General features: G+C 35.9%; 1 protein-coding gene across 5 annotated transcripts in view; it reads left to right on the top strand.

Moving 5' to 3' along the window:
- Positions 1 to 15,685, top strand: part of EXOC2 (exocyst complex component 2) — a 317,437-nt gene that overhangs the window by 283,650 nt on the left and 18,102 nt on the right. For 4 of the 5 annotated variants that reach the window (XM_039222095.1, XM_039222090.1, XM_039222091.1 and 1 more), the window contains 2 exons: positions 1,914 to 1,973; positions 3,555 to 4,310. In XM_039222095.1, the coding sequence (XP_039078026.1) occupies positions 1,914 to 1,973; positions 3,555 to 3,648 (154 nt within the window). In that variant the 3' untranslated portion in view covers positions 3,649 to 4,310. Of the gene's footprint in view, positions 1 to 1,913; positions 1,974 to 3,554; positions 4,311 to 15,685 lie in introns of those variants that run through there. The other variant, XM_039222094.1, reaches the window with a different exon arrangement.

Here is a 15,685-nt window from a genome sequence, read left to right as displayed (position 1 = left end):
TCAAATGATAATAGCAGAAATTACATACTTTTTTTAAAAATGAGAAAATAAAAATTGAGTCTTACTCTATTCATAGTAGACTCTGAGGGACAGCTTAAGCATTGTAAATATCAGCATAAGAGGAAGCCTTGTGGTTTCTCTGCAAAATTTTGTAGTGGAAATTTGATGATAATTTTTAGCTGTTTTGAATGAAAGTCAGGATTTCCTATCATCGAAATATCAGTAGGTAAACTGAAACATCACTAACTACTTGCCTATACAAAATTGTTTATTCCATTGGCAATATTACTTGGGAAATACTGGGTTATATTGTTAATATGCCTGAGAATGTAAGTAGTATACAAATAAAATGTTTAAGGACATTTTAAAAGTTTTTCCTAATGAATGAATTTAGCTTCTTATTCCTGTTCATGATGGCTGACTAGAAGCCATTTCTGGTCATTTCCCCATGTTAGTTATTTAATGACTCCTTTTCCCAGCCATCATTTTTCTACAAAGTGTTAAATAATAGATGATAGAGGGCACTCAGTCCAAATGTGATGTGGATGCATGCTTTGTGTAAGTACCTAGATATTTATTCCTACTAATTTAACCTTTAAGCTTAACTGCCTATCTATAAAAGAAAGATAATAGTTTATAGACAAAGTTTTAGGAGAATTAAGTGAAAAAATATGCCAAGTTACCTTCCAAGCTATCGGTGCATTACAAACAATTGATGGTATCCTCTTCATCATCATCATTATTGTCATTATGTAAAAATAAAGAATAATATCATTACATTTTTTTTGATTGATTGAGAAAATGTTTATAGGAAACAAGATGATGGTGGTGATAACAACAGACACACCTCTCCACATTAGGAAAGAGGAAAATCAATTTCAGTTTGGAAAGAAGGCTATGTCCCAACAATCTATGACCTATCCCTGCCTTAACCAGGAACAACTGAAGCTTCCCAATACCAGTTTTTATAATCTATTGGGACTTTGTAGTCTACTTGTTGCTGTGATATTTGCCACAAATTGGAGAAACATTGCTCAAAAGTATATTTACTAGTACAATAATGAGGATCTGTTTTTATAAAACAAAATAAAAAGCACCTTAAAGTCAAGAATAATTAATTTCTTTACCCATAGTCAACAAGTTATAAAAGAAGAGATAAGAAGTAAAAATTATTACTTAGTGGCAAGTACAAGTTACTACCAAATAATTTCCCCTAAAATGCTTATTTGATTTAGTAACTTTTCTCGTACTTTCTAATTTAAAGAGTTAAGCTTACTAAGTTGGTTGTTTTTTAATTTGCACCTTTTTGTATTTTTTATGAAAAGAAATGATGTTGAAGTTAAAATCAATTATCAATCTCTACTTATTCTACAAATTTTAAATGTAATAATAACTAAATCCCAGAGACCATGTTTAGTTATTATAAGAGATTGGCTGTAAATCAGACCCTGTACATGTCAATAAAATGTCCCCATTTGTGTACTCTATCACAAGACCATCCCTATTTCTACTTAGTTTCCTTCTTTTCTTACCGGTTGCTTTAGTACTTCAGTTTTGTTTTGAAAAGACTTTTTAAAAATTAAACATGTCCACATTAAGCTCTCATCTACTGTGAGTAGCACCTTTTGTAAAAATCAGTCTCTCTTTTAGCTTTTCTGTTTCATTTTGTAGTTGAGTTTTTGACCCTACTTCTACAAGGCCTCTGTGTTGGAACTATACCCTATAGCCTCAACTTTTACTTTTACTTTTTCTATTGTTTTTCACTTTTACTTTTTCTCATATTTCTACATGCTTCACTGGCTTATACTGGTTTCTTTATATTTAAGATATGCTTAAGAATTTTTAATGATGCTCTTAATTCCCCCTAGAAATATGAAATGTTTCCACTTAAATTTTGTTGGTCTGTGTTTCAGGTCTAGTTTTAAACAGGCTTTGGAAGCTCTGCCTCAGCTCTCAAGTGGAGCAGATAAAAAGTAAGTTTTATATGCTATTTTCAAGGGCCAGTTAAGCTGTGTTGAATGAGGTTTTGTTACCTAAAAATATTCTTGGTATAGGTAATGATTTGTATTTAAGGAAGAGCAGTACTTAATAGTCTTTGATAGTATGCGTTATGTTGGCTGTACCTGGCTTGTCTCTGAAGTGACAGAATAAGATAAAACCTTCCCTCTGGGTTTATGACAGTTAAGAAATTAGTTCCTTTTTTGCTTTAAGTGACTAATACAGAAAATATTTTAAGAAAGTTTATTTTGACTCATTCAGTAAAGTATATTATTGTCTTATTTTGTCTAAGTATTTTTAAGATAATACTTAGAGAAATGTAAAAAGGACAGCATGATCAAATGCAACACTTAATAATTTTTTTCCTTTGAGTAGTTCATCCATGTCAGTTTTTTACTTTATATAATATAAAGTATTAAGAAAATAAGTTTGTACACATGCCATAATAAAGTTGTATATTTTTAAGTAATACTTTGTTAATGGTCTTGGTCAGAGATTAAAGTTTGCTACTTATAAAACAGGAAATTCTGACCTGAGACAAAATGTAGGCCAGGCAAATTTTATAAATGCTCAACCTACCCTCAACTGAAGCAGCGGAAATAATGTAGGTCTTTGCTCCTTCACTAACCAAAACTGAAGTCCACCTGGCTTTGCATTTGGCTGATCAGTCTGTAGACATGAAAACCTTGCTGTAGACTCTGTGATTTTGCACAGGTCAATGTTATAGAAACTCAGAGGGCAGAGAGAACACATAAGTCTGGGAAAATGGGAGGAAAATGTCACATGGAGACAGTATTCTAATTTTGAACATTGTTAACCTCATGAAATAATCTGTTGACCCCAGTGTCATTAAACTTGCTTCTTCTGAACCAAATGAAATCTAAGATCCTTTCTGGCTCTAAAATTATACATCAAACCAGTTAAGAAACTAATTATCAATTAGTATAATGATTTACCCAGTGGAATTAGAACTAACCCTTACTCTTTGGTGCTTAATTCACCACTTGAGTTTACCACTCTCTAATATTTGTTAAAAGACAAAACTGCAAGATAGTAGGAACAGAAAATAGACCGTTAGTTGGTGAGGAGTCAGGATGAAAAGAAAGGTGGCCACAAAGGGGCAACACAAGAGAATTTGGAGGGTGATGGAACTATTCTGTGACCCAATTATGGGAGTTATTAGGTTGCTAATATGTGTTCATCAACATTCATAGAACTGTATGCCAAAAAGAGTTATATTTCAGTATATATAACTTTTTTAAGTGAATTTTTAAAAAGTACAGGTCCAAACGTTAATGTGTTTTAGGGAGAAATCTAATTAATCTAAAGGAGACAGGAGGGAGATTTTTATATAAAACTGTACAGGTGTGTTTATGTGTGTATTCCTTTTGATTGGCTTTTTTGATTAATTTGCTTCTGTCGTTAAGAATTCATAACTAAATAACTTTTCAATGAGTAGAAGCTAAAACTGGGCTGTTGGCTCCCCTGCATATTTTCTTATGTTGCGAGGCAACCTTCACTCTGCCGGGTTGTAAAATAGTCTCTCCTTGCTGCAGGTTACTGGAAGAGCTGCTGAACAAGTTCAAGAGTAGCATGCATTTGCAGCTCACCTGTTTCCAAACTGCTTCTTCAACTATGATGAAAACATAAATACCTCCAAAGTAAGGACAGTCTAAAGATAACAATAAATTTGTATCACTTTGTTAAGTGTGCTAAAGGTATTAGTATATAAAGCATTAGGTTTGCAATCTCTGTCTCTTTTCCCCAAATTGGTAGCTTAGAAAGACGTTGGTATGTTTTATTTCAACCAAAATGACCTTGTTTGAAATGCTCAAGCAGTAATTTGTTTTGTCATTTTTATTACATTAGGCCCTGTTTTGCTTTAAAATGCCTTTAAATGTACATATTCTTAGCTAGGTGTTGCATGATGAATGCTGCAGGAAGCGATACCTTTCCAGAGAGGGTTTTCAGATGGTATATGATGTAACAAAGGCATTCTTCAGTGCCTCATATGCTAGACTTTAGTGTCTGCACTTCCAAGAAACATGGAGTGATTGGTAAGAAGAAATTTAGAAAGTTATATTTAGACATCTTTAGAATTTTAACTGCCCTAAACTGTACATCTGTACTTAAAAATACAAATGCCTCTAACTCTCCTAACTCAAGTGGATTTTAAGAAAAATTGCAGTCTGCTTAAGAAATCGTAATATTTGGGATAGATTATTTGTGGCCCAGATGTCCATGAGTTAACTTTGTATTTTTCTCCCTAATTTTTATTTCTCACTGAACTAATAAACATTAAGCACCTTTCAGTGTGTAGCCATTCTTTGTCCCATTCACTCATAATTTAATGTGCCCTTTCATGTCAACGTGTTGCGTGTCATTGAGGATCCAGTTGTTAACTGTAGTGGAGCTTGGATGCCCCAGTAGCTGCTGGTATAAACAACCACAGCCTTCACTGCCTCTTAAAGAACAAGCCAGGCCCCCTGGTGACAGCTGGCACTCCTGCCCACTACTGTTCCCTCCTTTCCCCTCTGGCAATGTCTTTTCTCTCCACCGCTCCTTTCCCTTTGAAGTATCCTGCTTGGTAGCTAATAGAACACCGCTCTGGCAGAGTCTATGTTTTCTGAAGATTCAAAGATGTTCCTCTGTTACCAGCCAGTAGGGACTGCTGATGAAACTTGTGCCATTTGTCCTACATTCGCTGATGACTTCATTTACCAGAATAGGTGTAGGGCACCGTGACCTCTTTCAAAGTCAGCTTCCCCTCTGTAGCTGCATCATAACCAGTTGCTTCAGAAAACTGAGTAATTCTCTTACCTGTAGGCTGTCAGAGTTCTCAGATGTTTCTGTGGATGTCACAGAATTCCCTTTTTTAATGCTGAAATTAATCTTTACTAATACAAGTAATTTTAGAGTACAGTATAGCCAAGTACAATATCCATTATTTAAAATAAGTCAGTGTTGGGACTCTTAGGTGGCTCAGTCCAACTTCAGCTCAGGTCATGATCTCGCAGTCCATGAGTTCGAGCCCCGGGTCGGTCTCTGGGCTCACAGCTCAGAGCTTAGAACCTGCTCTGGTTTCCATGTCTCCCTTTCTCTCTGCACCTCTCCCACTCACACTCCATCTCTCTCTCTCGAATATAAATGAACATTATAAAAATTAAAATAAAATAAGTCAATGTTATTATGTTTGTTCATGTGGTGTATGGGGGAAATCATACTCACTGGAAGTAAAAGTTAATTTCTATGAATTTGCTTCATGAAACTTATTAAGAAATATACAGAATATTGTCTCTTCTAAGCATAGTAACTATTGTATTTAACATGATTATGAACTAAATTATAAATCTGCAATCCTGAATGTCTGTGTTATTTTAAATATCTAGTACAGAACATTCAATCCAATAAAGAGTGTGTCTTTAATACAAGATATAATTTAGTTGTCATTTTTTTCCCTAAGAGTCTTTATGCCAGCATCTTCATTTGCTATATAACTTTTATATGTATAGTTTTAACACACAAAATAAATACTTAAGTTTTAGTTTACCTTGTATTTGCCTAATCATTGTCAGAAAGCATTTATCAGCTGTCCACCTAATCTCTACTTGTTCGGGGTCTTAACGATGCTAGGCATTGCACCAGATTATCTCATTTAGCCCTCCCAATAATGTTATGACAACCTAATGAGCTAGACAGTATTATGTCCATTTCACAGATGAGACCATCAGGATTTAAGAGAGAAGTTAGTGACTTCAAGATTACAAGGCTGGTAAGGGCAGGATTTGTCACACTCAGAGTTGTCTGGCTTCATTGCTCTTTAATTTAACCATGGCCAGCTCTTCCTCCCAGCCAAACATAATTTCTGCTGTCCCTCCATCAGTGACATTGCTCAAGGAAGCCTGTAAGTGCTAGCGGATAATAAAACTTAAGCAAAAGAAGGACAAGTATGTGCTTTTATGGCTCAGAGAATTGAAGGTAGGCAGATAAAAACCCCATATCCAAATGAGGTGGTTCAAGGACTATTATTCCAACAAGTCAAGGGGAACTTCTTGGAAGAAAGGGGTATTTCAAGACCTTCTTGAGGTACAGAAGAATTTAGTGGTTAAGAGGAGAAAGCTGAATGTAATGTAAATTAGCAGAAAGCTGAGTGATAAATAAGGACTTGGAGCAAATTGACAAAAAAATAAAGAAAAAGAATTAAGATACTCAAAAGTGCTTTCACACGCAAGTACCATTTGGGTTTAGCACACTCACATTCATGTGATCAGCCTGGCTTCACATCAGTTACCAAAGTCACCTTTAGTGCTAAAACTTATTAGGAATAATTTGGTTTTACTAAGACTTTCTTTATCAGTATGCCATGAAAGTGGCATGCTCTAGAAATGATTCTGGCATTTCAAGACAAGCACCATTGCCATTGGCAAGCTTTCTGAGCCACTCTTCTGTCTCTTCAATCCTTGTATGCAGTTTTCTTAGAGGAGATAAAAAGAAAAGATTACACATTAATTCCAGATTTGGTGCAAGATGGTGATATGTTTCAGTTTTGATTATGTGCTGGAGGATATTCTTTTAGATGTGTGAGAGCATTATGATGTGTTTTCTGAAAAGTTATAAATTTCAACAAAATTTTATATCAAGATTAGGTTTCTAAAATAAAATTAGCTCTATTTTATTTAATATTAGCTTAAAATAATTATGCTTAACTGTAGACAGACTAGCATACATTTTTGTCATTAAACATTTTTCTAGCAGTGCTATCATAAAGGTTTTCATATGGATATATAAAATGCTCTGAAAATTTAAGATATATTGAATATTTTATATACATACCTCACTTGGAAGAGCAGAGGGTTTTTTTTAACTGTTAATTTATTTATTTTTCTGTCTTGAGATTTTTTTTCTCTATTTTTTTCCTCCTTTGTATTTAGTTTTTTAAATATAGTTTGTCAAATTGGTTTCTATATAACACCCAGTGTTCATCTCAACAAGTGGCCTCCTCAGTGTCCATCACCCATTTTCCCCTCTCCCCCATGCCCCATCAACCCTCAGTCTGTTCTCAGTATTTAAGGGTCTCTCATGGTTTGCCTCCCTCCCTCTATGTAACTGTTTTTTTCCCCTTCCCCTCTCCTATGGCCTTCTGTTAAGTCTCTCCTGATCCACACATGAGTGAAAACATATGGTATCTGCCTTTCTCTGCCTCACTTATTTCACTTAGTATAATACTCTCCAGTTCCATCCATGTTGCTACAAATGGCTAGATTTCATTCTTTCTCATTGCCATGTAGTATTCCATTGTATAGATAAACCACATCTTCTTGATCTGTTCGTCAGTTGATGAACACCTAGGCTCTTTCCATGTTTTGGTTATTGTTGAGTGCTGCTATGAACATTGGGGTACATGTGCCCCTATGCATCAGCACTCCTGTATCCCTTGGGTAAATTCTCAGCAGTGCTACTGCTGGATCATAGGGGAGTTCTACTGTTAATTTTTTGAGGAAACTCCACACTGTTTTTCAGAGCAGCTGCACCAGTTTGCGTTCCCACTAACAATGGAAGAGGCTGCCCATTTCTCCACATCCTCGCCAACATCTATAGTCTCCTGATTTGTTCATTGTAACCACTCTGACCAGCGTGAGGTGGTATCTCAGTGTGGTTTGGTTGGTAATTCCCTGATGATGAGTGACATTGAGTATCATTTCATGTGTCTGTTGGCCGTCTGGATGTCTTCTTTGGAGAAGTGTTTGTTCATGTCTTTTGCCCATTTCCTCACTGGATTGTTTTTCGGGTGTGAAGTTTGGTGAATTCCTTATAGATTTTGGATACTAGCCCTTTATCTGATATGTCATTCAGCAGGGTTCTTTAAAAAGTAAATGTCAGAACAGCAACTTTAATGATTTAAGCTTTGCGTTGAATGTGTATTTTTATATATTAGAGTGATATTTTTGGTGTGTTGGTGTCTTCTTTCTATTCACCCATATTTGTAATTCAGTTTTATCATATGTATCACTGGAAAGCCTTTTTGTACCTGGCCAGGTTATAAATACATAACAGATATTTTATAAATAAGGTCTGGGTCTTTGGGTTATTTGTTTGTAACTTGGCCAATAAAAGTCAATAGGATGTCAAAATAAATTTTCCCTGTCCAGCCGATAAACTCTTTCTAGCCTTAGACACAGGAAGTACTGCAGCTGATCACACTGTCTACTGTAGTTGGTTGCATTGTTTTCATCAACATCATAACCATGACTGGTGTCCTACTGGCTGTGTTGCTGTAATCATTGTTGATAGAATTGTGGTTGTTCTCATTATTTCTATCACATTTTTCTTGAATATTCCTGTCCCACCTGCCTACAAGCTCTTCAGCAAGAGAACCAAGACAACTACATGATCACTACCTGCCAAAGAAGGCCTACAGAAGGACTCATCACAGAGGGATGAGGAGAACCAGGGAAGGATACAGTAATGTGGGTCACAAAAATAAAGAAAAGAATAAGAATCATGTTGGAATATACAGATTGTTGGCAAGGTCAAATGTTGCAGATGTGTACAAAGGATAAATACTGAGAAATGGTTGCTAGACGTGGCATTTGGAAAATCATAAACGACCAGAGAATGATAAGGAAGGAATCAGAGAAACTTTCTCTTAACTTGCCCACAAGAGCTGTCAAGAAAGCTGTCTCTTTCTTGAAGATCACAAAATACTCAGGCCTCAGCACAAAAGTGAAATTTCTAAGGGTCAATCTTTTTTTTAATTTATTTAGATTTTAGTTAACATACAGTGCTATATTGGTTTCAAGAGTATAATTCAGTGAATTATCACTTACATACAACAGTCTGCATCACAAGTGCCCTACTTGATACCTATCACCTACCTGGCCCATTTCCCACCTACCTCCCTTCATCAACCCTTAGTTTGCTCTCTATCATTAAGTGTTTCTTATAGTTTGCTTCCCTCTCTCTTTCCTCTCCGCCTTCCCATATGTTCACCTGTTGTGTTTCTTAAATTCCACATATGAGTTAAATAATATGGTAATTGTCTTTCTCTGATTGACTTATTTCACTTAGCATGATACATTCTAATTCCATTGATGTCATTGCAAGTGGCAAGATTTCATTATTTTTGATGGCTGAGTAGTATTACAATGTATATTCATACCACATCTTCTTTACTGATTCATCAATTGATGAACATGGGCTCTCTTCATATTTTGGCTATTGTTGATAATGATGCTATAAATATTGGGATCCATATACCCCTTCGAATCTGTATTTTTGTATACTTTGGTTAAATACCTAATAGTGAGATTGCTGGATCTTGAAAAATTTCTATTTTTATTTTCTTGAGGAACCTTCATACTGTTCTCCACAGTGGCTTCACCAATTTGCATACCCACCAGCAGTACAAAAGTGTCCCCCTTTCTCCACATCCTCACCAACATCTGTCATGTCTTGTGTTGTTAATTTTAGCCATTCTGACAGGTGTGAGGTGGCATCTCATTGTGGTTTTATTTATATTCCCCATTGATGAGTTACATTGAGTGTCTTTTCATGTGTCTGTTAGCCATCTAGATGTCTTCTTTGGAACATTGTCTATTCATATCCTCTGCCCATTTCTTAACAGGGTTATTTGTTTTTTGGGTGTTGAGTTTGGTAAGTTCATAGATTTTGGGTACTAACCCTTTATCTAATAAGTCATTTACAGATTTCTTCTCCCATTCCATAGGCTGCTTTTTAGTTTTGTGGATTGTTTACTTCACTGTGCAGACACTGTGCAGAAGTTTTTATCTTGATGAAGTCCCAGGAGTTTGGGTTTGCTTTTGTTTCCCTTGCCTTTGGCAACATATATAGTAAGAAGTTGCTATGGCGTAGGTCAGAGAGGTTGCTGCCTATGTTCTCCACTAGGATTTTGATGGTGATGGTTTCCTGTCTCAAATTTAAGTCTTTCATCCATTTTGAATTTATTTTTTGTATGGTGTAAGAAAGTGGTACAGTGTCATTGCTCTGCATGTCGCCATCCAGGCTTCTGCACCATTTATTGAAGTGACTGTCTTTATTCCATTGGATATTCTTTCCTGCTTTGTCGAAGATGAGTTGACCATATTGTTGTGGGTCCATTTCTAGGTTTTCTATTCTGTTCCATTGATCTATGTGTCTCTTTTTGTGCCAGTACCATACTGTCTTGATGATTACAACTTTGTAACATAACTTGAAATCTGGAATCATGATGCCTCCAGTTTTGTTTTATTTTTTCAGTATTGCTTTGGCTATTCAGGGTCTTTTGTAGTTCCATACAAATTTTAGGATTGCTTATTCTAGCTCTGCAAAGAATGCTGGTGGTATTTTGTTAGGGATTGCATTAAATGTGCAGATTGCTTTGGGTAGTATACACATTTTAATAATGTTTGTTCTCCCAATCCACGAGCATGAGATGCTTTTCATTTCTTTGTGTCCTCTTCAATTTCTTTCAGAAATCTTCTATAGTTTTCAGGGTACAGATCTTTTTACCTCTTTAGTTAGGTTTATTCCTAGGTATTTTATTGGTTTCGGTGTAATTGTAAATGGGATCGATTCCTTGATTTCTTTTTCTGCTGCTTTGTTATTGGTGTATAGAAATGCAATACATTTCTGCACATTTATTTTATAGCCTGCAACTTTGCTGAATACGTATATTAGAGCAATTTTTTAGTGGAGTCTTTTGGGCTTTCTGAATAGAGAATCATGTCATCTTCAAATAGTGAAGGTTTGACTTCTTCCTTGCTGATTTGTATGCCCTTTATGTCTTTTTGTTGTCTGATTGCTGAGGCTAAGACATTAGCATATAGTGCAACAGTGATTTGAGGAGTAAATTAGATAAATACCTAGTAATGTAATTGCTGAATTGTAGGGTAGTTCTACTTTTAATTTTTTTAGAAACCACCATACTGTTTCCAGAGTGGCTGCACCAGTTTGCATCCCCACCAGCAGTGGAAAGGAGATCCTCTTTCTCCGCATCCTCGTCAACATCTGTTGTTGGCTGAGTCGTTAGTGTTAGCCATTCTGACAGGTGTGAAGTGGTATGTCATTGTGCTTTTGATTTCTATTTCCCTGATGGTGAGAGGTGTTGAGCATTTTTTCATGTGTTGGATGTATTCTTTGCAGAAATGTCTGTTCATGTCTTTTGCCCATTTCTTCACTGGATTATTTGTGTTTTGGGTGTTGAGTTTGATAAGTTCTTTATAGATTTTGTATACTAACCCTTTATCTGTCATGTCATTTGCAGATTCTTCTCCCATTCGTCAGTTGCTTTTTAGTTTCTTATTCCGGCCTCACCTGAATATTTACCCAATGTCAGATGGCTTCCATTTTGCTGTGTGTCCTGTTCCCTTCTCTCAGTTGACCCCCAAAGCCCTTCCATGGATGGCATAAGGAGCTCCATGTGCTGCAGGCAGTAGCCATTGGGCTGCCTCAGTGTGGTGACTATAGGTTTTAGTCCAGCATTTGGTAACAAGGAAGCCCTAAGGAAATCTTTCTTCAATGTTATTGATGAAGTTAGAGTAGCAAAAGTGACAGATTACTTTTTTATATTTTTAAGCTAAATACGTAGTTTATATGCAATTTAAAAAATATTCTCAAGGTAGCTAACATGCAGTGTAGTTTTGGTTTCAGGAGTAGATTCCAGTAATTCATCACTTACATACTCAATGCCCATCACCCATTATCCCTATCCCCCAAACTCCTACACCCATCAACCCTCAGTTCTCTGTATTTAAGAATCTCTATGGTTTGCCTCCCTCTCTGTTTATGTCTTATTTTTCCTTCCCTTCCCATATGGTCATCTGTTAAGTGGTTCAGAGCTGGTTGTGAAAATAACAGTCCCTCTATACCTCCCTCCCCCTTTGCCTGCTCCCTAAAGCCATTTACTTCCAACTCTTTTGGATGATCTGATTCTTTTGGCATTTACTTCAGTATCTCTGTCTTAATAGGTATATATTACTACTTTTAAATTCTTCTGCTTAGTCATTGTTGTCTTCCTTAAAGCAGAGGATGAGAACTTAGCTCTCTTTTATTGCCTCTACCGTACAAGCACACTTCCCTAGCCTTTCCTCCTAGTATATTTGCTTTGGTTAGGTCATTATTCATTGTTCAACTTATTTTACTTATGTAAATGCCATTTGGTATTAAGCCAGTAATATACTAACTCCTCATCCTATTGAACTTTTCATATTTTTTATATATTATATGTAGTTTTCTCTCATCCCAAAACTTCCTCCACCCAAGTTATGCAAAATGTCCTTCAACCATATTCAAACACATAGATATTTCATCAAGTTTGTCTTCTTGAATGATCTTACCCACAGCTTCTTAGTCTTCTCTAATCTAGACTGGGTGCCCTCTAGGTCGGCCTGACACTTGTCATCTTAGGGTCTTCCGTAATTTTCATCACCCTAGAATTTTTCTCTGTCTTTCTTTTGAACTAATTGCTTTTGTATCCCATAGCATCTTCTTTCTTGATTTGCTTCCCAGCTTGATAGAGTTTAGCCTTCAATAACTTCCTGGGAAAAGAGTATATGGGAGGTAAATTTTTTGAGACCTTGAATATATGATGAAAATCTTTATGATAGTTTGGCTGGTTACAGAATTCTAGATTGAAAACCCTATTTCCTCAGAACTCTCAAGCATTTTTACTGGTGTCCTCAAGTATCTGTTTATCTATGCTATCTATCTTCTCCTTTTCCCAGTTTTTTAAAAGCTCATAATGTTGTTCTGGGTATGATGCTCTTAGTCTAATGTCTTTAGATTGGAGGAATTTTTCTTAAATTGTTTATTGGAGTCCCTTCAGTCCCTGTTTTTATCCTTATTTTTAGCATATGGATCTCCTATTCTGATCCTTTTTAAAAAATTACATCTTTTTTCTCTTGTTTTCTCTTTTGGGTTTTATTCTACTTTCTGAGAAACTATGCAACCTTTTATTATCATCATCATCATCATCATTAATTCCAGTGTAGGTAACATGCAGTGTTATATTAGTTTCAGGTCATCCAACATTTTTACTGGTTTTTCATTTCTGTTATTTTTAATTTATAAGAAGTTTTTTTTCCTCTGAATATTCTTTTTTATAGTTCTGTTGATTTTTTGTTTATCTGGAGATAATTACACTATTTTAGAAGTTTTTCTATTTTTTTAATGTTTACTTATTTTTGAGAGAGAGAGGAAGAGAGAGTACACACACAAGCAGGGCAGAGGCAGAGAGAGAAAGAGACAGAATCCAAAGCAGGCTTCAGGATCTGAGCTGTCAGCCCAATGCAGGGCTCAGACCCCTTAACCACGAGATCATGACTTGAGCTGAAGTCGGATGCTTAACTGAATGAGCCACCCAGTTTCTCCGAAGTTGTTTTTTCCTTTTTGCATAGTCTCCAAATTTATTTATTCTTCTCATATTATTAGAATAAATATCATAAGCTTTTCTCAAATTTCTCGCAATCTTTGGATATTTATCCGTATTTAGCAGTAGAACGCTCAAAAGCTGAATTGGATTGTAAGTTCCATGAAATGGATGGGGCTTATCAACTGTGAGCTTCAATTAAGGTAGTGTGGGTGGACGGGCCTTTTCCTTGGGGGAATCCCTAGTATTATTATATTTAGGTCATTTTTCTGGAGTTGATTGAATTTCCCAGACAGGGTGCTTCCAGTCTCATGTCACACGCATATATACTGCTCTTCGTATCCTAGAAGTCAAGAGAAAGAAGAAGGCTTGGAGGTCATTTTTGTTAGAATAGTACACCTGCTCTCAACTAGATGTGGTATCCCACAGTTCTGCATTTACCCTCCAGAGAATAAAATGCTAGTCCTCTGATTGAGTGGGAACATAGAAAGCACATTCCCAACTATGTGGGGAGGAAGAAGAGACCAGAGAACATCTAACTGTTAAATAGCCTGGAAACTGATCGCTTGATTTTTAACCCCAACTTTATCCCCACTTGCAGAAGTTCCCATACCACAAGCTTTTGAGCCTGTTTGAGAATTTTGCAGTGGAAACTAGGTTGCATCATTTTGTCTTTCCTATTGCCAATTTAGCATTTGACTTGTTTAGATCTTCTAAATCAGCTTCCACCTACCCATATATTTTGCAGCTTTCAAACTCTTATAGCTATTATTTCCTGTCCTTTTCATTTCTTTGTGTATAGATACCTTTTATGTATATTCAACTGTATTATTAACTGTTTATAGTAACATATATGGTTATATGAAATATACTATGGTGTTTATGTATAGACATGCAGCATATATGCATGGGTGCATATTCGCCCATGCATATAAATGACATACACAAATATATAAACGACGGTACTGTTCTATATATAGGTATATAGATAGAAAAAGTTTTGATTAGAGCTAAAATATATGGTTTCAGTCTGTCATCCATATTTGAAAGGTCAGATTTTTGTTTTTGTTTATTTTATTTTAACACCAAACTGTTCACATCTGCATGGGTTTTAAATTTGTAGCTCATATGATATTATTATTTACTACAATTTTTTAACACTGAAAGGAATTTCCTACTCTGTTGACTCCATTCCCCAACCCTGGGCACTAAAGCTTAGCATGCAGAAACTATCTTTCATTCCATTCTTAGAAACAAGTCTTACAATACACCAATGATGTATTCTTGCTAAACAGTTGTACTTGAATGCCTAGATCTACTTAACAATTTATAGGAAATACAGAGGACAGAAGAACATTGGGTAATCAGTAAAATCAATACTTCTGGAAATTAAAGCCAACAACCGCATTTGTTCAGTAAACAAATTTCAGAAAAAGGGAGAGGCCAGTGGGCATCCTACATAATAAGAGATATTTCAGAGATGTATTTGATTGCATTGTATAGATTTTTAAATTTTTTAAAACATTTACTTATTGTTGAGAGAGCGAGAAAGACAGAATGAGTGGGGGAAGGGCAGAGAGAGAGAGGGAGACACAGAATCCAAAGCAGGCTTCAGGCTCTGAGATGCTAATCACAGAGCCAGACATGAGGATCAAACCCATGAGCCACAAGATCATGAAATGAGCTGAAGTTGGACGCTTAACCTACTGAGCCGTCCAGGCACCCCAGTATGGATTTTATTTGGATCCTGAGTGACATAACATTGTTTTTAGAAGACTAGACATTATGTGGAAACTAATTTGACAATAAACTATTTGTAAAAAATAAATAAATAAATAAATAAAAACAAAAGTCAAAACTAAAAAAAAAAAAGAAGACTAGACATTTGGAAAAATTTTATTTATTTATTTTTTTAAAACTTGAGATAGTCAGTGTTTTATTTATTTATTTTTTTTTACAAATAGTTTATTGTCAAATTAGTTTCCACATAACACCCAGTGCTCATCCCCACAAGTGTCCTCCTCCATGCCCATCCCTCCTCCCCCCCCACATCCATTAGTCCTCAGTTTTTGTCAGCATTCAAGAGTCTCTCATGGTTTGCCTCTCTCCCTTTCCCCCACCATTTTCCCCCTTCTTCTCCCGGTTGGTCCTCTGTTAAGTTCCTCCTAGTCCTCCTATACATGCAAACATATGATATTTGTCCTTCTCTGCCTGACTTATTTTGCTCAGCATAACACCCTCAAGGTCCATCCAGGTTGCTACACATGGCCAGATTTCATTGTTTCTCATTGCCGTGTAGTATTCCATGGTATAGATAAACCA

Source organism: Hyaena hyaena, unplaced genomic scaffold (assembly GCF_003009895.1).
Source record: "Hyaena hyaena isolate Hyena2069 unplaced genomic scaffold, ASM300989v1 scaffold_1063, whole genome shotgun sequence".
NCBI lineage: Eukaryota > Metazoa > Chordata > Mammalia > Carnivora > Hyaenidae > Hyaena > Hyaena hyaena.
Note: the sequence above shows the minus strand (reverse complement) of the source record. Positions and strands in the feature narration are given on the sequence as shown.